This window comes from Caloenas nicobarica, chromosome 20, assembly GCF_036013445.1.
Source record: "Caloenas nicobarica isolate bCalNic1 chromosome 20, bCalNic1.hap1, whole genome shotgun sequence".
In the NCBI taxonomy this organism is placed as follows: domain Eukaryota; kingdom Metazoa; phylum Chordata; class Aves; order Columbiformes; family Columbidae; genus Caloenas; species Caloenas nicobarica.
The window spans coordinates 7,499,118-7,520,916 of record NC_088264.1 but is presented as its reverse complement, the minus strand read 5'-3'; the positions used below and the strand labels follow the sequence as shown (position 1 = coordinate 7,520,916).

Genomic DNA, 21,799 nt, shown 5'->3' with positions numbered 1-21,799 from the left:
CTAATGCGTTCCACAAGAAAACAACTCGTCATCTTTTTACATCGCTGCTGCAAGAACGCAGTTTTAAAGAGGAAAGCTGGACCTGACCCAACGGTTTCGACTCGCCCTGCTAGCGCGAGTTGCGCTCAGTAACTTCATCATGAGCTCCGTGCTCAGGGAGGCAGCTATCTGCAAAGAACATAACATTTTGGTAAACCAAGACCCAGCAAACATGCCCAGAACAATCAAATAGAGTGTCGCATTCTTTACTCACTAGATGTTTTGGTTTTGCAGCCCTCTGAGTAGGAAGATCAGGAAAATAAACCCCCTCTAAGAAAGAGCCTGCCTCACTCAATTAAATGTCTGGTTCTCCACAGGGAGCACAGTAATTGCACTGAGGCCTCGCTCATGCAGAGACAGTCGAATCAACAGGAAGGAAAAATTAAAAATTAAAGACCCGTATTTTAATTAAGCCCCATAGAAGTCAAGAATAATAACAGATGCATCCACAGCTATAGGGGACTTGGAGTGCAAGACAGGAGCTGGGGCAGGAAGACTCCAGCTCGCTACACAGACACCCTTTGTCCAGGTTGAAACCTGTGAAGATGTTCCTAGAGAAAGCGTTTCATGCTGGGAGAGCTCTCCTTGGAGGTTGTAAACCTCGATCGGCCAATGGCTATAAGGAAGGAATTGGTTTCCATCTGGTCACTGGACGGTTTCACCTTCCCCAAGTTATTTCGGCATTTCAGGACAGCAAGCAGCCTCCTACCCCGATGCTTTCGACCGCAAGTGTTTTTGCTCCGAGCTGGCGCTTTACACTCAAGTCAGTCCCAAAATAAACTGCAAGCCACTTGACGGAGAAGTGGAGGGAGACACTCGCCTACACCCACGCTCGCGCAGACAACCCGAGCGGTTCTGCACGTAACCGGAGGGGCGGCTGCGCAGGAGCGGCTGGAGCCAGGAGCCCTGCACGGCGTTTTTCAGAGACAGCTGCTGGAGTACGGCACGAACACACACAGCGCACCTCCAACCAACCGCACGAGCAGTTCCTTACGCCTGCTTTGCACGTGCCCAGGAGGAAAAGGACAACACATGGGCCTCCGGGCAAGGGTAGCGGTGGTGGAAGCCACAGGATGAGTGCTTCTTCGCTTTCCAAAGCTTACGAGCCAGTCCCTCAAAATTGTCTGTAATCAGTCCCACTCCCAGGTAAACTCCAAGGCAAGAAGAAATTAAACGAGGAGGCAGAGGTCAAGCACCCCAATTTCTGTCTATGCCAGAAACATAACCAGAGTAACTTGCAAAGAAACACAATAGTCCTGTATTAGCCTTTGCTTGCTTCTTCATTCACACCACCAAGCTAAACGGCAACCTTCAGCCAGCTGTTCTGGCTACAGATCCATCCAAGTAAGCTTTAAGAAGCCAGGAAACAATTGCAGATAATGTATTTTTATTGTTCTTATTCTCAAGGATCTTGAAATCCTCTTCCCAGCATTAATACAGAGAATTAAGCTGTTAAGATTCTAGAGACCAAGATCCATAGAAATGCTGTAGCAAGCAGGTCCTGTTCACACAGGCAAGAGGATGGCAGCTTATTTTATGCAACAGGCTTTACCCAGGACCTCACAAGGACGCACACACAGCCAGGCACTATCCTCTTACAGCCAAAATACTGGCCCGCTCACTTAAAATATGTTACAAATATACCTGCTCCAAACTAAGCATGCAAAAGGGGTGAGGAATGTCTGCATTTTGCAGACCTGTATAACTTTTAAAAGATTCTAGAATTCTGCATGGGCAGATCTGTTATTTGAGGAGCAGCATGAAGTCAACAGGACCCAAGGATTAAAGTATATTTGAGCTTAGATACTCCAGTCCAACATATCAGTTGGACAACGCTGAGAGATGCCTTCCTTCAGTGGGACAAGACATTGCTGGCTGGCTCTAGGGGACTCACCCAAGGCACAGAGGGATCAGGATCCCTGCAAGCCAAACAGCTCTGGCTCACAAAATAGAGTTTACATATTCCATTGACACTTTGACTCTTAGCGCCTCAGTAGTCTGGAAAGAAAAACGGCACTACTGAGACAGCAATGCTAATGAAACCCGCAGGGTTAAAGCTAAATCTCCACAGCTCCGCATACTCTTCAGGTAGCCAAGCAGAGCTTCTTGTGCAAGCTGGCAGTTGTGTCACACCACGTTCTGGATACCTGGCCGAGACCTGATGTATTCCAGGTCACGCCGCAGGAAATCAGCGCGTCTGTCACCAGCTGCTCGCCTCCAGGTACGTGGTCTGAACTGCGCTACCCAGAAACAGCAGGTTTCTCTCCCTTCAAGATGTCATTTGGGCGAGAGCAGAAGCAGCTCTTCACACATCTTTTTATCTCAGTCGAAATCTCAGTTCTTGCAACACTGCTATGCATTTGGCTTCTCACTCTTCATTTTGACGGTTTCAAAGCCCATTACAGACAGACTCAAAGGGGAAAAAACACAGAGCAGAGATTAGGTGTGTTTCTCAGGCAGGCAATGGAGTGCAAAGGAGCTAAACAAACTGAGCTATGCCTTCACACCACGCTGCCAGAAAAGCGAAGCACAGGCACAAGACCGGTTAAATACACCTCTACTGGCTTACCTCTTTCAAACCCAGCATCCAGAATGCCAGGACTGCGCTCGGCAGCGAGGAGCTGGCACACGTCGGAGCGGGGCAGATTCAGAGGAAGGTCCTGTACCAGCCAGGCAGGCTGTTTCAGTATTCAGGGGTTTCTTTCTGATAGTAGAAAGCACAGGTGTCCAAGCACTCTTGCACTCGACTGCTTTCAAAAACCTGGGTGCTATTCTGCTTTTCGTTCCCGCTGCCGAATAGCCCACAGTGAGCGCTCGCTGCCGTGCTACGGTGACACAGCAGTGCCAGTCACAGCACATACGGTCCCTAAGACCTGCAAATCCCCAGAGGCCACGACTCAGCCTGAAATATCTTGATCTTTTCCCTTTGTCTGTACATCAGCCATTAAAGGCCCCCCATCAAGAGGAAAAAAATCTACCTTGACTTTAGGCCCATGTCAGAAGAGACTGTAATGAAGAGCTCAGTTCTGCTTGGGTTACCCATCACTGTGATCTCTTCTTCATGAGAAATCAGGTCTAGGAAGCCTCCAGCTAAGAAAGCAGGCAAGGAAAAACAGATGGCTTCTTGGTGTACCCAAATCCAAGTTTGCTCTCAGGGCATGAACAATTTGCTGTCTCTCTACCTTATTTCTCTCCACTCTGAATAGCTTCCACAACACCTGATGCAGAGGCGAGCTGGACAGCCTGTCACTCCTGAGACCAGACAGGCTCACACCATGGGGCACATCAAATTACTTTTTGCTCAGCCATCCCCAAATGCTGCCCCATTCACGAGCACCAGTCGGACACATCGCCGTCCCAGCCAAAGCCAAGATCCCGATGGCATGTAATTCTTAAGACTTGGTGCTTTGCTGAAAGATAACCACCTTACACCACTCTGAATAAATAGACTTCATGAAAACTGTTGTAGGAGGGTTGTTTTTTTTAAAAAACAGTTTTGGTTTTGGAGATGGGTTTTTAAAATTTATTTCATAAGCTTGCTTTTCCCTTCCTGACCCATCAGGACCCAAAGCAGCAAAGCCAGGATAGGTGACTTATGCCAAACAGAGTGTTGATTCCATAACCTTGATCCAAACCAGTTGCATCAAGTGTCAGATGAACATGGTTTTGTTTGCAAAGTTTGCAACACGGCCTGAAGCAACCAAGATGGGAGAACAACATAGGGATAATTTAGAGCCCAAATGGCTGTTTGCTTTTTCACTGAGAACTCAAAATGTCCTATAAGGATAGAGGCAGAGCAAAGAGCAGCGAAAAACATTTGTGAACTTGGATGGTACGTTTGGTATCAGCCAGCACAGCAATCAAATATGCAAAGCATTTCGCCGGCAGGCTTGCTTTCAGACTAGAAGAACACTTCACAGATCCCAATGCTGTTCTCATTGCAGCAAGTCTGTTGAAGCTGGCCAATCCAGCCTTCTTGCAGTTCAGCATGAGCAGCCAGACACCCCAACACCTTGCAGAGCCAACAATCTACACTCTTCCTTTACTTGCCCCATGTTTAATGCCAGCTCCTTCCTTCCCTGACTCCAAAGATGAATAGGATGATGGCCAAAGAAATATCAGAATTCATTACCTGAATTAGAAACTTTTTTTTCCCCCGCACAATTCTCTTAATGCCTCAAACACAAGAGAATCATTTAGCACCCCAAAATACAATTTCTTCCAGCATGCAGAGCTTCTAAAAATACAGCACTAGCAACCTGAACTACGGGGAAGGAGCCGCAGAGGGAAAGCTGTAACTCCCAACCCAATGTCTTCACCAGCAGGTTGGAGGGAAGGTTGGGAGAACCACCAGCTCCACGAAGAGCAGTTTCTGCAGCCGTAGCAAACATCCCACGTCAGGCCGGCAGCACCTCAGCTGTTCGCTCCGGCAGCACCAGGGCACACAAGCACCGAGCCCCTCTGAACCCCACAGCACCAGCACATCTGCACACCAGTGCTTCGAACAGGGGGCTGCAACGCTGATTTGCCCCCTGGCCACAGCTCAAAGGATGTTTCCAAGTCAAACACATTAAAATATTTACAAAAGGAAGATTATTCTTTCCCAGCAGCATTTTATTTAGATTTGAATGGTGCCAGTTTTAACCAGGCAACAATACACAGCTGACAATGCAGCCTCCATCAGCGCTAAATATAATTCACAAAGAACTCCGGATCCTGCCACTAAAGCTGGGGAACACTATTCAGCATTAAACACATTGGAAACGCTGGTTAACATCCCTCAAGCTGCAACAAAAACATCAAGGGTGAAGCAGCTGAAATGTACTATCCCTTGCAAATTTGTCTCCCAGAAAGGTAGGGGCAAACTGAGAGGAGTTTTGCAATATGAACAGCGGTCAAAAAAGGTCTGAAAATGCAAAAGCATTCAGTACTCCTTGCAAGGAAAGAAACGCTTCCTGATGCCCTTGGTTGAAGCTGCATTGAGCTCCAGCACCTGCCCCTTGCATTTCTTCCATCAAATATTCTGGGCAGCACCTGCTCATTTGCACAGTGTCTGCTGGAGCGCTCAGAAGAGCACAGGTAGGCTGGGAAGGAAATCACCAAAGAGCAGGACTAAGGGAGCTGGTGAGGCTGTAAAAACCAAATAGTTCGCCATATTACCTAGGTTTATGGAAGAATGAGACCAGCTGAAGCAAAACTCCGGCCTGGGGGACAGGCAGGAGGGAGGACATGCATTTCCAGGCCTTGCAGGGGGGCTGCAAACAGCTCAGGTTTGCAGAGCTCCTGGTCCCCTCCCAACGAGGGCAGCTTCCTCTTGTGAAACTCCCAGTCTCCAAGTGATCTCAAAATGTCTCTCAACAACACTCAAAAAATGTCTTCCCCCCACCGCAATCTTTCCCTTCGCATCTAAATATACTCTGTGTGCTCTACTTTAAAGAGCCTCTGCTGAAAAAAAAAAAAGCACTTGTTTGGAAATAACTCAGTGCAAGGTTTTCTATTTGTTTTCTTTTCTGTAAAAACCCCTTGTGACTGAGATTTCACCGTACTTCTCATGGAAAAGGGAGAAAACCTGGCAACTTACCCTCTTTTCTGAAAGCTTGCATCACATTTATCAGGGAAAAAAGGAACAAAAATTTTCACGAAAGGAGTTCAGAAGAACCACCAGTGCCAAACACTTGCAGTGGCATGCAGAACGCAGGGATTAACTCCAGAGAAACACTCGCATTTGCCTAATATCCTAAACCTCTTCAGCAGCTGTCATAAGTTGAGCTGGCAAGCAGAGATTCACTATTATTTAGATACTGCATTTCTTCAGCATCATTGCTGGTGATGTTTCATTCCTGAAAGCAATAAGGGAGCAGCAAAGCAAATCTGAACTTGTTAGTTCAATTTGTTGAGAGTATTTATTAAAATGTAAGAGTGACCTGGGTCAACGAGCAAAGGGTAAGCTGTTATAGACACAAGGTGCTCTGAGATGCTGGTCTTCACTGCTCAGAACTTGTTCCAGACCCCCATAAGATTTTTAATGCTGAATATAAGCAATAAAACAGTAATTTGTAAAAATCATAATTCATTCAGTCCCCACCACCTTTCATCAGACCTGCGCGTTCCCGCTCAACCCAGATTTATCAAGATAAACTGTGGATGCTCTACAGAAGCAGCAGATGGAGGTAGATGAGGCATGAACAAGTGGAGGCTGGGTGCAGGTGTTAAGGCTCGCTGCTGGGAGGGATCACCGAGGAGCATTCAGACAGCGTTACTCCATTTGTGAACAGGACCACACCGTGAGAGCACTCCTGGAGAACCAACTCTACACCTAGGTTAAACGTTCCACATCTGGCAGAGTGAGCTGAGATTTAAAAGGATGATGCAAGAAATTCTCTGTTGGGGTACCCATAAAACACTAAACCTGCTCCTCTGTGCCCATCTGTTACAGGGCAATACAAATCCACCATCCCTCATGCTCTCTTCCTTTGCAGCCTGGGTACTTACACCGAAACCATGAGGAGAGGGGCCATCCCTACCTTTTCACATCTTACAAACAGTAGAATCACGCCTCCCATTTTAAGATTTCACATGCAATTTGCAAGAAGTCTCCCAAGCCACGGTTTGGCATGATGGTCAGCACTGCGGCAGTCAAATCCACATCTCTGAAAAAACTGTGTTTCCCTACAGAGACAGAGAACAAGAAAAGTGGTTTTGGGGCTGCCATGATTCTGGTGAGCGTGAGCCCTCCCACAGGCCAGCGTAGATTTGCCACTACTCCCCAGCTGTTTATTTTGAGCCTTCATTTCCACCCCTGTGAAGCAAAGGTCAGCTCACCAGCTCTCAGCAAGCACCTCAAAAACCACTGAGGGAACAGAGGAGCCAAGGAGAGCACACGCTGCAACTGCTGCACTAAAAGACTTTCGTATGTTACGTACGTGAGAATTCAGACCACGCATAAATGTTCATATAATTCCAAATTACTAAGTCATTTCTCCGTTTTCATGCCTGGATCAGCAAGAGCACTGCAGAGACGGATGGGCCCCCGTGAGCGATGCTCAGCAGGGTCCTCCGCTTGCAGGTACCATCTCAAACACAGGCTCGGAGCAGGTCGTCTTGGAGGGCTGGTGGAGAGTGGGAATTCATGCACAGGAGAAAAGCCCAAAGTTACTCATGCAATAGCTTGGAAAATCTGGTGATAATTTTGGAACCAAGATAACCCAGGAGACTGTCAGCAGGAGGAGCAGCAGCAGTCTGCTGGCAGAAGACAGAAAACAGAGACAAAAGCTAGAGAAAGAGCCTGAATTCCCTGTTCAAGAGACAGAAACTGTGGGAGACAAGATGAACCGTTGAATTTCCAGAGATCAGAGAATTGTTCACGCTAAACTACACCAAATTTTGCCTTTAAACCTGTAATGCCCTGGATGTCAATAAATCTATTTCAACTTACCTATAAAGAGATGTTGTCTCTTGGTGCGGCTGTGATTCAGTCAGCCTCACACCAAACCCAGGCAGCCCCGGGCCACTGTGACTGCGACAGAACATGGAATGTCTGCAGCTTCCAGCTGCTGGGCTTTGTTATGCACCACAAAAAGCACGACATCACAAAAGAATCAAGCCTGATGGATCCAAAGGGGAAAGAGTTGCAAAATTTCTCCACGTAGAAGAGAGCTGCAGCATGCAAGACTGGATATTCCTGATGCTTCAAATATCAAAAGAACTTTTGTCTAATGTGTCCTTTATTGTACTTCAGCTGCCATATGATTTCTGCAATACCATGCAAGGAAAGCAAAAGAAAACTCAACTATGCACCCTTTTCTCAGGGACACATCTAACATATTCCCCCCCACCACGGATCCACCCTGCTCCAGACACTTCCTATCTGCACGTAAAAGAGGCGAGTGGTCAAAACATTCTCAGAGCTTGAAAAAAATCAGAGTTCAAGTGTTTCCAACAAAATCCTTTTTGTTACCACATTCTGATCACCTGGCTACTAGAACTGCAAACCTGTTCAGAGAGATGCCTTAACAATGAAGTATCATTTAAAAATGCATTTGCAGCTGTGCATATTTCACTTCAGTCGCACGATTGTGAATTATACCTCAGCATGTCCTTGTAGAAAAGAGGTGGGTTGTCAGGGGGATGGGAAGGGGGAGAGAAAAGAAAGGAATTTCTACCAAACAAAAGAGCTCCAAGAAACTGATATGACTTTGCTGGAAGCTATTCCCAGCCCACTCAACATTTTTTATTGTATACTGACATACCAGAATCCCAACAAGGGGCATTTTTCCCAGCTAAAACATGAACCATCAGCAAATCTCACCACCACCAGCGAGAAATACAACAACCTAGTGGAAGCAAAGCAGAGTGAAAGCATCTTACAGTTGTCCTGAACTGCGAGCTGCTGGTGGTGGCAGCCTGACACAAACACATGCCCAGCATCCAGCGTTCTGCCAGTCAGAGCTAAGCAGAAAGGTCAGGCTAAACCTACTCACAACCCAGCTGTGGACCAGAGCCTATTCTCGAGCACCTGGCTGCCACAGTTTGTTGGGGTTTTTTTTTTAAATCCAGATATCCTCTTGAATTCCAGCACTGCACAGAGGTGGAAACACCAGGAACCTGGCTACTCGGACCTGAAGAAGAGCAATGCTGCAGAGCAAACGTACGCATCCGAACCCAGACGAGGCAGATGCCTCTTCAAAACGCGGTCCCGTCAGCATCTGCGCGGGGCATGGAGAGGAGCTGAGTGCTTTGCACGGCAAGGGACCGGCGCTGGGAAGCTGGGCTGAGCGCAGCTGCAGCAGGAACAGACTGAGCCGCTCGGCACTGCCAGGCTGCGGGTACCTTCAGGTCATGATCCTGGAACAAGGAAACAATTGAATGAACAGCAAAACCTTATTATAAACTTTTTTTAAAGACACCCAGCAGGACATGCCGTTTAAGCATCAGAAAAACAGGAGCGTGCCGACCAAAGGCTGAACTGAGAAAAATCCACCTCTGAAATCTCCTCTCCCTGGAAAAAACTCAACCCACTGGGTTGAACTAAGCACTGGCCATGCTTCTGATCCTCAAGCACATCCCCATGGGCCAAGGGTAAAGAATCACCAGAGTTTTGTCCCAGTGAGCAGCTTCATGATACATGTTGGGAGGAAAAAATCCTCTGATCTGCTTTGGTATCTGCAAGCAGCTGCCTCAGATCCTCTCTGGGACTGAGCATGAGAAGGCAAAGCTTATCCAAGTACCTGAAGACACTCAGAGTCTATTTGTGAAGCAAGGACGAAAGCCTACACTAATGGTTTTCAACTCTATTAAGCAAAATAAAGCTGAATCCTGGCAGAAAGAATATACAGATCCCGCCAGCCTGAAAGAGAAATCGGAGCACCCTAAATTCTGGCACGCTCTCAGATGCGGCGTAAGGAATAGGTAGAAGAGCAAATAAAAGGGAGTTCAGCCCCTAGCAAGCCACTAGCAACATGAAATATATATGATCCAGTTCCTGCAGTTCTCAGCTTTCCTTGCAAATCCTTCATTTTAAGGCAGTGGGTGCAACTTGATCGAGAAAGCAGCATATCATCTTTCTACCCGTTAGAAAGCATGCAGGTATATTTTCATGAAAGGGGACATTTTGGAATGAACCTTTTGACACTGAAAACTGCCCGTCCACAAGGACAAGACCACAGAGGAAGGCTGCAGGACAGCCCCGAGAAACTCAGAGCAGACCCCACAAACTGTAAATCAGCAGGTGCCTGGAAAGAGAGCAGCATTAGAAGTCCTAGAGATTTATGTTAAATTATGCTCTATCAATGCCTTTCTTTTAAGAAAGAAGCTCTTCCTGCTGTAGCTAGTTTATTTAGTCTGAATAGAAGTTTATACACTGGAGAAGGATTGCATACAGGATGGGCAACTCCTCAGTCAACTAAAATCGACTGTTTAAAAACCTCTACAAAATATACCCAGTAACATGGACCGTGGCAGAGAGGGCACAGTCGCTCCCCCAAGCAGCTGTCAGGGTTGTTCAGTGGAGCTGCTCCAGCCTTCACATGGGCTATAAGATGACCTAGGAAGATCTTTTTCAGCCACGTTTTCTTATTTTCATAATTTCTCCCCACCCCAAGAGGTCATGCGAATGAAAACACCGATTTAACTAATGCCAGATGAGACACAAGTTAAGCCATATGAATTACCTTCATCTCTTGTAGAAACATGGAAATGCATAGTCACTGGCTGGATATTTTGTACATAAACAAACATTTTAGGTTGTTTATATTTTAAAGAAATTAAGCCCACATGGTTTTGACCAATGAATCCATTACCACACGGCACATTTACGAAAAAAGAAGCCTAATTTTGAAGCTATGCCAGGAGGTTGCAGACGCCAATCTCACCCCCAGCAGCCCTAAATAACACTTAGCAAATGTGCTCATCAACCCACAGTCACAGATTTACTTATTATTTGCACTCAGTGTTAAATACACAAAACTATTTTCTGCAGAACTCTAGGTCATTTAATTTGCCTTCCATGAGCCCCAGCACACCAAAGAAAACAGCGCTGAAACATCCGAGCTCATTTTGCTACTGAACCGGATCAGTACAGCAATGGGCAGTTTCCACACCAAACCATGTGCCAGAACATCCACAGGACGCTTATGCAAGATCTACAGGGAAACTTCACGTGTACAGGTAGGAACAGCACTGTGAAACTTACAGATGCAGCTCTGCAAGTCACACTCTTACTATAAAGCCATTAGCAATCAAAGAACCAGAGCACGGATGCCACGTTCTGAATGGAGCCAGTTGTATTTGTAGGTGTCCCATTAGAAACCGGGAGCACATGTTCGAATTTGCATAAGAATCAGTGTGAAAGATTCGGTTACATCCCCAACAATCTCCAACAGCTCTGGTTACACTGTCAATTATTCAAGTTAGTGCCTGTCTGACAATCTCCTCGCAAAGAGCCTAGCTCCCAAAACTTGCTTCCCACCAGAGATCTTCCCGTGGAGCCTCAAAGAAGTAAAGACCACCCCAACCATCCCTTCCCCTTGACCCACTCGGTAGCTCTGACAACAGCAGCCCCGAGCTGGAGAACACACACAAGGCTTTGGACCACCCAGGGTTTCTAAAACACAGGCTGCTAAACGAGAGGCTGGACTTCTCCTCCCGCAGTTATTACAAGTCATTTCACCAGCCTAAAGAGAAGCTCTGCTAAATTAGAAATGTGGTGCATACACCGGGAGCAACGCAGAACCACTTGTTGCAACGCAGAACCACTTGTTGCAACGCAGAACCACTTGTTGCTTCCACTTGCTGACTTTCCAGCAGCAGCACCAGATTAAACGGGTTACCTGCTCCGTCCTCACCCCCCACGCTCTGCCTGCACAGCCATTCAGACCATCACGCAGCAAGGCAGAGCAGAGAATGGATCCGACTGCAACACAACCCACCTCTACCCCCCCAAACCCTGCCCTCCTCCCCTTTACCATGCGAACTCTCAAACACCTGCACAAGGCAGGAGGTGCTGTCAAGCTGCAGCCCAAGCGGGCAGGTCACAGAGAGCCACCAGACACGTCAGCCTCTGAGGAGCCGGTAAAAGCTCACTACAACATCACCTGCGGAGTGTCGGGGCAGCACGCACAGCTCCACAAATCTTGGAGAAAGGGCTCTTCAGCAAGAGAGCTATCGGCGCTTTGCAGTAAAAGGCAGAGGACTGGTAAATGCTTAGTGTCGAACCCCCACAACTACTCACTGCACAGATGGAATGGCGGAAAGGTTGGGACCCCAATGCCGGCTTGCCACAGTTGAGAAAAGAGTATTATGATTGCTCTGGTGAGAATGGTGATGCCCCTGTCCCCGTTACAAACCACCGAGTTTAGGCAGCTCTGAAATCAGGACACAAGCAACGAGGTGAAATAAATATTCTGCAGGCGCATCTGATGAGCTGGGAAGTTTGCAGGATTGTCTTGAGATTAGACCGCATGTTACAGACACTCATTTTCAGAACAGCCCCTCCAGAGGCAGTCGGATCTATCTCGGGCACAGCCTCCAGCTGAAGCGTGCGCTCCCTGAAGAAACTCAAGACGGAGTGACCTCAAACGATCCTGCTATATTTGTAAAAACGTGTGTGAGGAGATGTCCTCCAACAGCGCCATGACTTTCATGGGCTTATGAAAGGCAGAATATGTCTTGTCAAGCTTCCAGCCTGAACAGGGTTAAGAGTTACACTGACAGACCTTAAAAGACACGAGAAAGGAATCGGCCTCTTCAGTGTAGAAAACAGGACCACTCTTTTTAAAAGAAAGACCTAAATCCACAATCCAAGAGCCCGATGCATCCAAAGAGGAGCCATACTTCCAAGCAGGTCCAACAGAACCTCACGACATATTCACAGATCAACACTTCAAGGTGGTACAAAGCTCCCCAGACTCTCACTACTTCGGTTTCAGGACGCACCGCAAGAATGCCAGGTGGGCAGCCAGCTCTCTGCAGTAGAAAGAAGGCTGTGCTCCTCCACAGCTGCCAGGACAGCTACGGAACCCAGTGGTGCACCGGCTGGAAGAAGTTCTGTACTACACAAAGAGGAAGGCTGGCTGGGAACAGCCTCAGACATCCTAATCGTGAAACTGCACCCCACACAAATCAATGGAAGACCACACTGCTGTGTGAAAGGGCAGCCTTGTCCACCTTGCTGTGTGTTCCTGCTTCTGATCTAAGCCACCTGCTACGTTTTTCCCTGCATTAGGATGAAGCAGGTGGGCTGAGCGCTGTAAATTGTCATTCCAGAAGAAGGAGCAGTTTTGTGCAGGTTCCTCTCATGGTACACCCTGGCAGGCAACCGGAAAGGGAATTGCACTTGCATAAAGACCCTACAAGAGCTGTTTCATGACAAGTCACTGCAAAGCTGTGATCTCACCGCTTGAATGAGAGCGCTCAACACACCAACGTGCTCCAAAGGCGCGGGCGCCATCAGCTCCACGCGAAGGACGTGCCCCAGCCTCGGCGGCCGGTCCCTCCAGCCGGCAGCTGCCGTGCGCTCCTGCAGAGCCTGAGCCTCGCTGGGCACAGGAGCGTGTCGCCAGCTTGCACAGCAGCAGATGCGGCACGGCGCAGCTGGGGCCCTTCAGAGCCCTCCCCACCGCAACGTGCTGCAGCGGGAGCCAGGACGCGCCAGGGATCGCTCACGATGGACGCGGCGATGTGATCCTTGTGGGCCTTTGCCTGGTTCTGGGGTGTATCTGCATTAACCACGTTCCCCAGGCAGAGACTGTCCTCTCAGCAGAAAGGGGATACAGACTTATACGGACTATATATAGATAAGGCTTCCTAAGAATCTCTCGATGGGGGTTACTCTCTGCTCTATATCTAGATCTGGCCTAGTGCCTGTTGGGAAGCACATACCAGAGAAGTGTATGTGCACACTGCAGCTCATTTTGGCCATTAATGAGAGCCCTGCACTAGAAACCCTTGAAACACAGGCCAGAACTACATTATGAGCTCCACGGTCTTTCCATGTCTCCATTTGTAGCCCTCCATGTGTTTCACTGCAGAGGTGAAGATTCCTTTATAAATCTCTTTCCTGCACATAACGTTTACTTCCCAGCAGCAAGGAGTTTTTCCAAGCCCTCACACTGCAGTGGCTTTGTAGAAAAATAAAGAGTAGGGAAGGACTTTTGAACAGTCAAGCTTAACAGATCAAAGGGATCTGACGGAAGGAGACAGTGTCTTTCTTCAGAAGATTTTTAACAGCAAAATAGAGTACTTTGCTGAGTGGTAAAATCATGTTTCCCTTCACTCTGCACACCGGCACACACTTGATCAGTCTTTACAGCCTCACACCTCCAAACCTCTGTCTCTCCCCAGCCCTGGCAACACACACTGGATCACCAGGGGGTTTTGTTTGTTTCTTTTTAGAACAAAATAAACCACTTCACCGAGGCCCAAGACGACAGGTAAGCTCGTGCAGGTTTTGTTTAAACAACTGTGTTCTCTCTTCCCTACTCCCTTCCACTCACCTCCAACAAGCTCCAGAGCACCCAACTGCCCAAAAAGATGAACGACCAGTAGAGGGGAGTTGTTTTGTTTTCAGACCAAACTAGAGCTGCAGGAGGAGGGAAATCCCACACATCTTGGAGCACGAGGGAAAAGGTGGCTAAACTACTATTTCCTAGCAACAGCAAAGCTATTACATTTCTTTACTTCACTTTAATACAGTTTGGACCAGGCACTGCAGGAAACAGGGCGAGTTGATCAAAATCTCCCAGTGTCCCAGTGCTGTTCCCAGCCTAAATGACACACGCCATCCTTGGGGGCATTTCCCAGCACGTTCAAACATCTACAAGACCAACAGTTAACTCTCCAAACCAGCACAGAGGCTATGGATGGGGAACACAATGCACACAACAAAGCTGATAATTTATGCTAGTCTGCCTGCCCACAGGAGAACAAATCCTATTTTCCTTGATAACTCTTCTGAAATAAGATCCGAGCAACCATGCAGATTTCAAACTCTTTTGAAATAATCTGTAAACCAAACACTCTTACTTTCAGTGCAAAAACTCCCAAGAACAGCCACCCTGCAGTTCAGGCACTGATTGCCACGAAGCGCACAGCCTCCGGGGCTGCTCCCAAAACACGGGTGCTGCAAAGGTGCAGCAGACACCATGCAGCACCCTGAGCCAGGCAAGCAGCAGCACACGTTCTGCCTTGCAGACCCCAGCTCCAGTTATATGCACAAGAGCCTCCACCAAGCAAACTTCACAGCACACAGGCTGCTCTGATTTTTATTTTTGCTGCACCCTTCAAAAATTAGATTGCTTTCCCACTGTAGCTGGGAAGGTTCAACACCAGCATGTGAGCTCCTGACCAAAACCAGTCATTGCCCTGCAAGAAAGTGCACTTGAAGCCAGACTGGCCTGCAGACTCGCGGCTGTTAGATGGGAAGGAACAAGCAAGGCCACCTCAGAAGCGAGGCACAGCTTGTGACAAGTGACACAGTCACGCAAAGTGTTGCAGGAAAGGCTGAAGTGGTTTTAGAGGAGGAAACTGCTTCCAGGCACCAGCACAGGAGAGCCCACACATCTACTTTTCCAAACACAGGGAGCACATCTCCTCCTTTCCCCAGACTTGGGCTAACCAGGCAGATCTGCAGACCCTCTACCGCCGTTGCACCGACACAAGGAGAGGGTCCACCTGTGTGGTTTTTGAGGAAACCCTTCTCCAGGGCTGCTGCCTGCTCCGTGCCGATCAGAGCTCTCCAGGCTATTAATTGTTTTAAACAAATGAGTGATTAACAAGGATCCACTCTCTCCTTGTGAAGCTGGCTGCATGCCCTGCAAGCCTTCGCAGCACTGTACAGTACTATAATCCAATTAAACCTCACCATGAGAGAAGCTTCACACTATCACATTCAATTAGGCGGTTAAGCTTCTTATCATCTGCACATTAGGATCCATTCGGACTAAAACTCTCTTTTTTGAGGGGTGGCATTCTTTGACCAAGAAAGGACACACAGATGTCATCTCTGGAGCCACAGGAGAACCATATAGCTTAGGAAATGTGTATTGTCAGCTCACAGGGACATAGAAACACGGGAAAAACAAAATACAGTGACCAGTTCCTGCCCACCCACAGTTTCATGCTCTCCGAGGCCCCCCAGTCCCCGATTTCCCAGGAAATGGGATATTTCTGAAGGAGCACGGTGGGCCCAGAAGAATTTCACTCTCTTTAGTAAGTCAATGGAAAAGCGAAGGCTAATGGAGGACCTGGCAATACAGAGTTGTTTGGCAGCCGGCCACCAATTCCATAGGAAATACCCTCCCTAGAAGGTCACCATAACGGTGGCAAAATTTGGCCCAAAAGAATTAGAAAAAGTTGCCAAGATGTGACGCAAATCAAGGCGGTGAGCAGGCCAGCTTCCTGCGCGAGCCCAAAACACGAAGTGCTCTTGGAAAAAGAAAGATTAAGGGTTGCAAGGAACATAATGGCCTCTTGTAACAGCTGAGTAGTTGTTTTTCTTTTCTTGGCAGAAAAGAGGGATGTTTTGTTGCTGGTTGATTAATCTATTATGCAAATCATTTCATAGCTAATTTGATACACCCACGAGCTTGCCACAGAAATCATCCGCAGGCTCAGAGCTGATGAAAGGTGGGAGTATCAACACTCAACAGTGCTTTTATTTCCTGGAGAAGCAGCTGCAGGGTCACCTCCTGCCACGCAGGGCTGCAGGAGCAGGGGCCAGACCTGCTGGGGAACACACGGGGAAGGTCCCTGGAGCACCTTCACTTGGTGGAAGGCAAGGAAAGACGCCCTTCGAAAGAGCAGCCCTTTCCTTCCACTCCCAGTGCCCTTCTGCACTGGGTTTGTGCAAAGCATCCAGACAAAAACCACGCACAGCCCCATCCAGAGACCTTTGTCTAGCAGCCTTGAGATTTTAAGACATTTTCAGAACTGTTCTCGACGCGCACAAGCTTCACCTGACATCAGCCGAGATGACTAAAAATAAGTTTAACTGGAAGTTTGACTTCAACAAACCACTCAGCCTCTGGACAGAATTTTTCTTCCACTGAACACAAGAGTCCAAATCACATTCAGTACTGCCATACACAGTGACAAACTTGGTAACTGCTGTGATAGGATTTACAAGGGAAGCACTAAGGGATCACTTAATCTTGCCTGAAGTAATGTTATTTTGGTCTTGTTATCTTCCATAAAGATTCAGGAGGAGAAATCAGATCTCCTGGCTCTAAGAATAAGGGGGTTGGCTCTGCCCAGTGCACTTTAGCCCAGGCATTTCATCTCCATTACTCAGCTGTGGATGCTTTTCCTCATGCATCTCAAATATTCAACATTGCTTTAGCGATTTTTTTTAAAGCCTATCCTGTGCGCTCATTTGTATTCAGTTTCCTTCAGTGGTAAAATGTTAGGCATTCTGTGCTATTCAAACAAAGTCAAAACAAAGCCTGCAAATAAGCACTTCTGAAGCATACCTAGTCATCTGAGTAATTAGACATTTTCCTAGTTCCAAATGTACCAAAAATCTACCATCAGCTCCCAATGCACGTGCCAGCAGTTATCTGAACAAGCAAGAGTTCTCTCCTAAACACTAGCATACCAATAGATCAGGAGGTTAAGATACATTTAACTTAACATTTCTCCCTACCTGAATTAATCAGCATTTTTAATTATGTAGGATCACCTGATCATAATCATTACTCTAGCAAGCTGTCCACCTTTCTCTGCCAATACAGCACGTAATTGCCATTGCTCAAGCCAGGCCAGAGCACACCTTCACTAGCCAAGCAGAGCTCCCGTTTCCAGCGTGGGCACGCATCGTCGTATCAAGAGGGAAAGCCTCTCCCCTCCTTTCTGAGTGGATTAACACTATGCAGGGGTGCAAACACACAGCTTGCTGGAGTGGCTCCATGCCTCAGCAGTCCTCACTGCGTCTCTCCTGGTCACACATGCTGCTGTCATCTTCACATGCTCGCAGATCCATCTGCAAACCACTGCAACTCATTAACCTACAGAAAACCAACAGAGAAAGATCAGAAGCTGGGAGCTGGCACAGGGAGAGGAGCACGTAGCCTGGAACATGAGCAAACTGTTAGGATCCACTCAGCTGCTGTGAATCCACAACCTCACCCCAATCAGTTTCCATTGCCCCGGGGATGTCCGCACCAGGGCTGGTGTGAAAGTCCTTGTGTTCTGAGGACATCCCACAGCTCGCTGAGCAGTAACATCCCTGCATCGGCAACCTCCTGTTCCAGTCCAGGGGATGTATGTGGGTTCCCTTCATGTTTCCTCAGCCAGCAGACAAGCTACAGGGGCAAGCTGGCATGTGAAATGCTAAGGCAGCACCATCTTTCCTCAGGTCTGCTCCACAGCTAGCTTTGTATCTCCAAGGGACACCAGGTCACATCTGCTGCACGTGCAGTTTGGTCTCAATACGCTCCACAGTTCAAAACATTTTCAAGTATGTGACAATTAAGGCAGCAGCCTAAACCAAAATTCTGAACGGAACCACCAACCGTCACCTTCTCTTGCTCCAGCATACCCCCTTCCAGCAAAGCCTTCCCCCCAGGACCACTCTTCCTCCAGACAGCCTCCCCACGCTGCTGTCTCCTCATGGGGCTTCTTCAGGACAGGATGGCGTTGCATCCTGCCATTCACACCCACAGCTTCATCAGAAGACTGGAAAGGAAAAAACCACAAAAACAAAACCAACCACCTTCCCCCAAGTAATTCTTACTTTTCAGTGCGAGGAAACAGAGGGAAAAGTTTTTATTCTCTCGCAGTCAAGCAGCAAGAAGATCACTCTCAGTTTTTACAGGTGGTAGGTAGAACTTTACATAACATAACCTCCCACAAAGGAAAATACTTCAATGGACAGAAGAAACAAACAGCAGAAAAAGGTAGGCATATCTCCCTTCTGGTATGTAGCAGTTACGCCCCGATAGTGAAACAGTTTGAGTCACGTTTCTGGGATGACTAAAAAAGTACTTGCATTTCAGAAGCACTACGATAGGTCAAAACCCCCAGGAGCTGCATGTGCTGGAGAAAGAATTAAGAAAATAATTTCTTTGAATGGCAGAAGAGAAAGGGAGATGACTCTAAGTGCAAAACTTCACCTAACCTTGTGTTTCCCTCAAACCACACAATTGCAGAACAACACTATGACTCTTCACTATTATTCTTCCTTAAGTTTTGAGACAGCCTTTTCCTACAAGGGACCTCCATGGACACACTAAGGCAGCCTTCCAGATTTTACTAACACCCTCTGAAGCTGAATGGGTTTTCAGTAAATCACTTGCCAAAGAAGAGTTCGTTGAAGAGCAGCATTTAGTCCCAGGTCCCAGCTCTCAGGCACCATCTGGGAAGCACACACCACATCCCCAGTTCCACAGTGCCTGACCACACACCAAGGCCCACTCTCCTCCACATCCTCCTTTCATGTCCCCACAGATGTCTTCTCAAACAACAATCTCACTTTAAATATTGTTTCCCCTGCAAAACAGATTTCATCCCAGTCTCTCTCGCTTTAACACAAAGAATCTTAAATGCTGTTGCACCACAGGAAAAATCATTACAGTATGAATCCAAAATACAGAGGCAACAGTATAACTTGAAGGTTTTCAAACTCCTGCCTTCTCTGACAGAGGTTTGCTGCAAAGCCTGTAATGAAATGCAAAGCATGGACCCGACGTAGTACCACAAGACACGATGTTCAATGATTAGGAACAGCAGAATTGAGTGACCAGGCTCTGCAGCCCAGCTGCTGCTCCAGAATTCCCCGCGTGCCCGGCAGCGCAGCACACACCTCACCGCGCCATCGCTCCAACAGCGCTGCAGCAGCTGCCACCGCGGCTGCTCGACTCACTTCAGATTAGCAAATCACACTTTGGCACCCACAGCTACAACTGCAGACCTGCCACGCGTTGCGCCCCGTACGCAGCCCTCGCACGCCTGCCCGCCCACGTGGGGCTGCACAAAGACCTGGGCAGCAGGTGCAGCAGCTGCATGTCCGCGTACCCCCTCGGGCTTGAGAAGAAAAGGGTGCCCAGGAACAGCAAGCAAAGGTGATGGCAACAACGGGGCTGAAACCAGAGGGACCCACTGCTACCCACAAACTCCCTCACACAAAAGCTGTGTTCCTAGAGGGTGCCAGTTGCCCCAGTCCTCTCACGGCTGCCACAGGCCATGCATTCTGAGCACTTCCACCAGCCCATGCTTCACAGCTTGACTCCAAAATTTCTCCCTCAAGCCCCAGCTCTGCCCCACCTGCCCAGACACCCACAGACCCTTCGCCTCACCCAGATTCCTCCAGGCACCTGGACCAGCTGCCTGCAATCTGCTGCCCAACACAGTTAGAACACCCAGGACCCACCCTAAACACCAAGTCCTGTGCAGATGCATCGCCGTGCTCTGTCACACCAAGGCAGGGCCAGTGTCCTTGCACCGCATTTTCTGGTCATCTACAGATTTGCAAACAAGCAGCTATGTTGTGAGCTTGTTTTCAGATCTGCAAGTATCAGCATAAATGATAATGCAGAACTAAAAGTCCTTGACAGCGACAGACATTTGTTTTTTTATTTAACAGGGACTGTTATGAGGTTGGATGAGATAGAAATCCAACTGCCTTCCTGTAGTCAAGGGTGCAATGGAGAGAACAGTTTTCAAAACAGCATTACAAGAGGGCCTCCAGGGTCAAAGCAAACAGCACTGGAATCCAGCACAAAAATCAAAAGTGCACCAACTGCTCCTCCAGCTCCTCCCAACTCCTCCTGCAGCAAAGGGACTCCTTGAAGAGGGGCACATTCCCCTGGGTGCTATTCCCCTTCCAAGGCCTCTCATTGCAGAGAAGAAAGGCTAAACAAGACACAAGTGGAGAAAGTTGCTGCCCAACAGACACCCCAAGGTGCTGCCAGCAGAGATAAGCTGTAATAAACCAAGATCGTCTGCAATTGCAGGACCTGGGTTTTCTTCTACCCCATGCTATCTTCTGGCCCATCATGTCAGAGCACTTCGACTGTGGGTAGTGTTTAAGCTAAGATAGTTACTAGCCCCACAAGACAGGGGCATAGCCATCGAGTCCAATCTGCTATCTGGATAGTGCAGAAGACAGAGGGATTTGGGGGTTTTGTAAAGCTTGCAAAGCTCTGCATTCCTGCGAGGTCAGCCCGATGACTCTGTTCCCTTTTTACACCCTTGCGTCCTCATTAAAAAAAAAAAAAAAAAAAAAGAGGATCTCGTCAAAGATTCATCTTCGGTGTGTTTAAATCCTCAAAGGCGTTCTGCTAAAGCCAAACTTAAAAAGCACAAATTTTACAAGAACAAAAAAGGATCCCTCCAATGCAGGCTAAAAGAAGCAGAGGCAGGGATGCTAGTGTGTGTTCGCGAGCACACACCAGAGGCGGGGAAAGGTTCGAGACTGGGAGCGGGGGAGAACGGAGAGACAAACTGACCAGGAGAAACTGCCGCCCACCCCGAGGCCGGTGATGTGGGGCATTCAGCGAGCAAAGGACACCCCACGCGGGACGGTGGGGAACGGGGAGCACAACCCGCTGTAAGAAGGAGCAGGACACCCCAAATCCTGGCATCAACACAGAGCCCATGCCAAGTTTTTGGGGAGCACAGGGTCACCCCTTCACAGACCTGGTGCAGAGGGCAGCACCCACTCCCTTTTTAGGGTTGCAGGGCGCCCTCACACGGTGCGTGCACCCCCCACCCAGCCCACCTGCAGGGGTAGTGGGAGCCCTGCCCATCACTGCGGGAAGTGACGGGGGGACACCCCAAAATGGGGGAAAGGGGCCCTAAAATTGAAGGAAGGACCGCAAAGCTAAGGGGAAAGGGAGGTGAAGAAGCAGCCCCTGGGGCTCGGCGGCTGGGGTCAGGCCTCCCAGCCCGGGGACCCGCGGGGACCCGAGCCCAACCGCCAGGCCCCGGGGGGCTGCCCCCGCTGGAGGGGACGGGGCCGCCCGCCGTTACCTGGGCACGCAGCTCGGGCTGGAACCGTCGATCTCCCAAGTGGCGAAGAGGTTCATGGGCACGGGGCGCCCCAGGGCCCCGGCACCGCCCGGGAAGCTCAGGCGGCTCCGCTCCGCCGCCGCCGCCATGGCTGCCGGCCTGGCGCGCGCCCACCGGGCCGCCGCCGCCCCGGCGGGGGGTCACGTGTGACGGGGCGGGGCTAAATCGGCGTGCGGGGCGGAGCCCGGGGATAGGGCGGGGATACAGCTTGAGGGGTGCGGTTTGATTGTGGGCGGTGCTATAGTGCGGGGGGCGTGGT

At 48.8% G+C, this 21,799-nt stretch overlaps 1 protein-coding gene across 7 annotated transcripts in view; it reads right to left on the bottom strand.

The window, feature by feature from the left end:
- PACS2 (phosphofurin acidic cluster sorting protein 2) overlaps nt 1–21,655 on the bottom strand; it is a 68,945-nt gene extending 47,290 nt beyond the window's left edge. For 6 of the 7 annotated variants that reach the window (XM_065648878.1, XM_065648876.1, XM_065648879.1 and 3 more), the window contains exon 1: nt 21,502–21,639. In XM_065648878.1, coding sequence (XP_065504950.1) covers nt 21,502–21,629 — 128 coding nt within the window. In that variant the 5' untranslated portion in view covers nt 21,630–21,639. Of the gene's footprint in view, nt 1–21,501 lie in introns of all 7 variants that reach the window. The other variant, XM_065648882.1, reaches the window with a different exon arrangement.
- Nucleotides 21,656–21,799: the final 144 nt, after the last annotated feature.